This window comes from Lotus japonicus, chromosome 3 (assembly GCF_012489685.1).
Source record: "Lotus japonicus ecotype B-129 chromosome 3, LjGifu_v1.2".
Classification (NCBI taxonomy): Eukaryota; Viridiplantae; Streptophyta; class Magnoliopsida; order Fabales; family Fabaceae; genus Lotus; species Lotus japonicus.
This window is the reverse complement of record NC_080043.1, coordinates 69,871,956-69,876,675: the sequence shown is the minus strand read 5'-3', so window position 1 is coordinate 69,876,675 and position 4,720 is coordinate 69,871,956. Positions and strand designations below refer to the sequence as shown.

Genomic DNA, 4,720 nt, shown 5'->3' with positions numbered 1-4,720 from the left:
TTAGCGAGTCCCAGGAGGCCCGACTAGGAAAGCTTCTTAGCGAGAACTTGAATTTATTTGCTTGGTCAGTTAAAGATGTACCTGGAATCGACCCAAATTTCATTTGCCACCAACTCGCTGTGAAGCAGGGTGCGAAGGCGGTAACTCAAAAGAAGAGGAAAATGGGGGAGGAGAAGATCAAGGGAATCCGCTAGGAAACGAGCAAACGACTAAAGGCGGGATTCATAAAAGAAATTAAGTATCCAACATGGTTGGCGAATGTCGTGATGGTGAAAAAGGCGAATGGAAAGTGGAGAATGTGCACAGATTATACGGACTTAAACAAGAACTGCCCTAAGGATCCTTATCCGCTTCCCAACATTGACAAGCTCGTTGATGGAGCATCAGGACATGCGTTGCTAAGTCTAATGGACGCATACTCAGGTTACAATCAGATAAGGATGCATTCGGAGGATAATCCAAGTCAGCTTTTTATGGCGAAAAGGCCAATTACTGCTACAAAACTATGCCTTTTGGTCTGAAAAATGCGGGCGCGACCTACCAGAGGTTAATTGATATGATTTTCAGTAAACAAATAGGGAGAAACATGGATGTATATGTGGATGATATGGTTGTGAAAACGCTAGCGGGCGGAGCACATGAGACAGATCTCGCCGAGGCATTCGGGGAGCTGCGGAAGCACAATGTTCGCTTGAACCCAGAAAAATGTACCTTCGGCATTCAAAGTGGCAAGTTTTAGGATTCATGATCTCTCAAAGGGGAATAGAGGCGAATCCGGATAAATGTAAAGCCATCAAGGAGATGCGAAGCCCGGCGAATGTTAAAGAGGTCCAAAAGTTGGCGGGTCGAATAGCCGCTCTGTAGCGTTTTCTTCCCCATTCAGGCGAGAGGTCGGCTCCTTTCTTCAAATGCCTCAGGAAGAGTGCAACTTTCCATTGGACAACTGAGTGTGAGGAGGCGTTCACACGGTTAAAGTGTCTCTTGTCAACACCACCTATTTTGTCAAAACCTAATGTCGAGATTCCCCTAATATTCTATTTGGCAGTAACAGATACCGCAGTAAGTTCGGTGTTGATTCAGGAAATCGAGGGGCGGCAGAACATAATCTACTTTGTCAGCAGGGCCTTGCAGGGAGCCGAAGTAAGGTATCAAAAAATTGAGAAAGCAGCTTTCGCCTTGATTACGACAGCGCGACGACTCCGAGCCTATTTCCAGTCGTGTCAGGTGGTGGTGCGCACCAACTTGCCCTTAAAACAAGTTTTGCGAAAGCCTGATCTGGCGGGACGTTTGGTGTCTTGGTCAGTGTAGTTGACGGAATATTCGGTGACCTATGAACCTAGGGGAGCAATTAAGGGTCATGTGCTAGCTGATTTTGTAGCAGAACTCACACCCGCCACAGCACCAAGAGAGGGAGCGACTTGGGCATTGTCAGTCGACGGATCCTCCAATACTGCAGGCAGCGGGGCGGGTGTAGTTCTAGATGGGCCAGGAGATATTCAAATTGAGCAATCTCTGAGGTTTGAGTTCAAGGCGACAAACAACCAGGCAGAATATGAGGCTCTCATTGCTGGTTTGAAGTTGGCTTTAGACGTGGGGGTAAATATTTTGGCAATAAGAAGTGACTCACAGGTGGTTGGGAAGCAGGTTGTGGGAACTTACCAGGTGCGAGACGAGCAGTTGGCGAGGTACCTGGTAATCGTTAAACAGTTGATGACTCATTTTGACAAAGTGGATATAGAACATGTCCCGCGGGAGAAAAATACCAGAGCAGATGTATTGGCTAAGTTGGCGAGTACAAGAAGGCCGGAAAACAAGAAATTTGTCATTCAAGAAACGTTGTCGGGACCTAGCGTCGACGACGAGTCAATCATGCTTATAGATGAGCCACCCGAGTCGTGGATGGATCCAATTTTTAAAGTTTTAAAGGACGAGCTTGATGCAAGCACCATTAGCCGAAAGTTGAGGCACGAGGCAAGCCACTACACTTTGGTGGCGGGGCAGCTTTACAGGCGGAGCCACACTCATCCTATGTTGGCGTGTGTACCCGAGGACCAAATCGAAAGGATAATCAGCGAGATTCACGAAGGAGTGTGTGCGTCTCACATTGGGGCCAGCTCTTTGGCGGTTAAAGTCTTGAGGGCAGGATTCTATTGGCCTACTTTGAGAACTGATTGCAAGAGGTATGCAAAGAAGTGCGAGAAGTGCCAGCTCTTTGCTGATTTTCACAAGGCTCCCCCGGCGGAGTTGACCACAATGGTGGCTCTCTGGCCCTTTGCAATGTGGGGAGTCGATTTAGTCGGGCCCTTCCCTGAGGCCAGGAGTCAAACGAGATTCATATTGGTAGCAGTTGACTATTTCACGAAGTGGATCGAGGCGGAAGTCCTCACTAGTATCGGAGCCGCCAAGATCAAATCTTTCTACTGGAGGAAATTGGTGTGCAGATTTGGAATTCCCTCAGTTATTGTATCCGATAACGGAACACAATTTGGAAGGGCTGGGGATCCAGCAGAGGTTCTCGTCGGTGGAGCATCCCCAGACAAATGGTCAGGTGGAATCCGCGAACAAAGTAATATTGAAAGGGCTTCGTAAGAGGTGTGGCGAATCTAAGGGAACGTGGATTGACGAGTTGCCAGTCGTTCTATGGTCTTACAATACAACACCCCAGTCAGCTACTGGCGAGACACCTTACAGATTGGTCTATGGAGAGGATGCCATGATTCCAGTAGAGCTAAGTAAAGATACATGGCGCGTCGCAATCTTCAATGAAGAGGAAAATGAAGCTAATTTGAAGGCGAGTCTGGACCTTCTTCCTGAAGTTCGTGAAGAGGCCCATTTAAGAGAGGCGGTTGTGAAGCAGCGAGCTGCCAGGAGGTACAATGCGAAGGTGGTCCCGCGACAAATTGAAGAGGGAGACTTGGTGCTGCGATGAAAGACGAAATCGCCTGAAGACAACAAGCTATCCCCGAATTGGGAGGGACCTTTCAGAGTTCTAAGAAAGGTTGGCAATGGAGCTTATCACTTGGAAACTTTGGAGGGGCGATGCATTCCGCGTTCTTGGAATGCCGCCAATCTCCGGTTTTACTATAGCTGATCACGAGCAATGAGGGGTGTTAATAAGCGGCGTACTCTTTTTCCTTCCTTTCAAGGGAGTTTTTAACGAGGCGTCCAAACCACAAGCAGTAGTCGCCCCGTAGTTTTTGTTTTTGCTATTTTTGTTTGAATGAGGATGTAACGACTTTAATATCAGAAGAATAGCTTAAATGGCAAGTCCAGTTGGATGATTTTACAAATTGATATTTAAAGTGCAAGTATAATACTCCATGGCTAGTAAGGCTGAGTTTATGAGACTACGTCGTTAAGGACGATTTCGTGCAGGGCACGTTGCACGCCGAACCTGGGTTGGACCCGCCAACTACATGTTGGATAGTGGCCACACAGTTAACCCGGGTTGGTCCCGCCAGCTATATGTTGGATAGAGGCCGCCCGATTTAGCGCGCTAGGAGCCGCTTCATGTGACTTGGTTGATTACATCGCCAAAACCTGGGTCGGACACGCCGACTACATCGTTGGATAGTGCCCACCCAATTCGCGCTTAAAAGAGCCGCGGGATTACACGAGATGCCAATAAAAGAATCTCAACGGAAGGCAAAGCATGTGCCAACGGTTAAGGACAGTCTTTTGCATCCCAAAATGTTCTCAATTTTAATTCTTTGTTATTTATCGTAAAGGTATAATTTCAATCATGTATTTTGTTAAGAATTGAAAACTCATGATTTCAGAAAAGCACAAAGGATTTATACTAAAATTAACTAAGGCGTGCAAACGCAGTTGAATAATCGTCTTAGAAATTGTGAACACGCAAGGGATGCAAAAAAGTAAACGACGAGAATATAAATTGTCAGGGTTACAACACAACAAGAGTAATCAAAGAATTTAATCGGCGGGTTCATCCCCGTTGGCATCTTGAACTGCTGGAGACTGCTCGTCGTGAAGAATCGAGTCGTCACCAATTCCGGGTTCAATAATAGGAGAGGAGGTTTGTTCAAGTGCCTTTTCTTTCATGGCTCCCGCAGAATTGTTGAGTGGCGGGTTGTCGATGGGATCTGAAGCAGCTAGCTCTTCATCCATCTCGCTCTCAGACTCGTCAGATTCTGAATCATCTGACCCGACCCATTCACCATCAACAAACCTCTTATAAGCTCCCAAGGCATTCAAGTTAAATTCTGGAGCCAAAGACCGAAGTTGACGCTTAGCATATTTGAAGCCTTCCTCATATTTCTCGATGGCTTGCCCAGTCAGAAGCTCATTCTCCGCCTTGAGCTTGGCGAGCTCACTTTGAAAGCCCTCTATCTCCAGTCGGTGGCGGGACGCCAAATCAGAGATCTCTTCTTCTTTCTTCTTCAGGGTCCCTTCCAGGGCAGATTGCGTGCTTTCCACCTCGCTCTGCAAGTCGGAAGCGCGTTTCTCAAGAAGAAGATTTCTCTCCTCGGCATTTCTCTGAGCCTTTTTTGCGGCAGCAGCCTCGGACTTTGCTTTCTCAATAGAAGCCTTCAACCGGACAACATCCGATTCCAGCCGTTCCCGTCCCGCATCTTGGGACTTATAGACTTGAGCCAAAGAAGTGGCGAGAGAGGCAATTTTCAAACCATAATTGGCTAAAGCCTCGCTAGTCTCGCTCATCCCTAGACGCTGAACGGAATGGTCAAGCTGGTCCAAGGAA

General features: G+C 47.4%; 1 protein-coding gene across 1 annotated transcript; it reads left to right on the top strand.

Moving 5' to 3' along the window:
* Positions 1 to 296: 296 nt before the first annotated feature.
* On the top strand, positions 297 to 2,929 carry LOC130744612 (uncharacterized). Its single transcript, XM_057596783.1, has 5 exons — positions 297 to 462; positions 579 to 707; positions 1,046 to 1,145; positions 1,341 to 2,585; positions 2,692 to 2,929. The coding sequence occupies exons 1-5, from the start codon at positions 297 to 299 to the stop codon at positions 2,927 to 2,929; spliced, it is 1,878 nt and encodes a 625-aa protein (XP_057452766.1).
* Positions 2,930 to 4,720: the final 1,791 nt, after the last annotated feature.

What these genes read in the sequence shown, in the direction of transcription:
- LOC130744612 (XM_057596783.1), top strand. Translation starts at nt 297, where the DNA reads ATGTGCACAGATTATACGGACTTAAACAAGAACTGCCCTAAGGATCCT. An exon ending in GCATTCGGAGGATAATCCAA is followed by an intron (nt 463 to 578) that starts GTCAGCTTTTTA and finishes GTAAACAAATAG; the next exon opens with GGAGAAACATGGATGTATAT. An exon ending in TTGCAGGGAGCCGAAGTAAG is followed by an intron (nt 1,146 to 1,340) that starts GTATCAAAAAAT and finishes CTATGAACCTAG; the next exon opens with GGGAGCAATTAAGGGTCATG.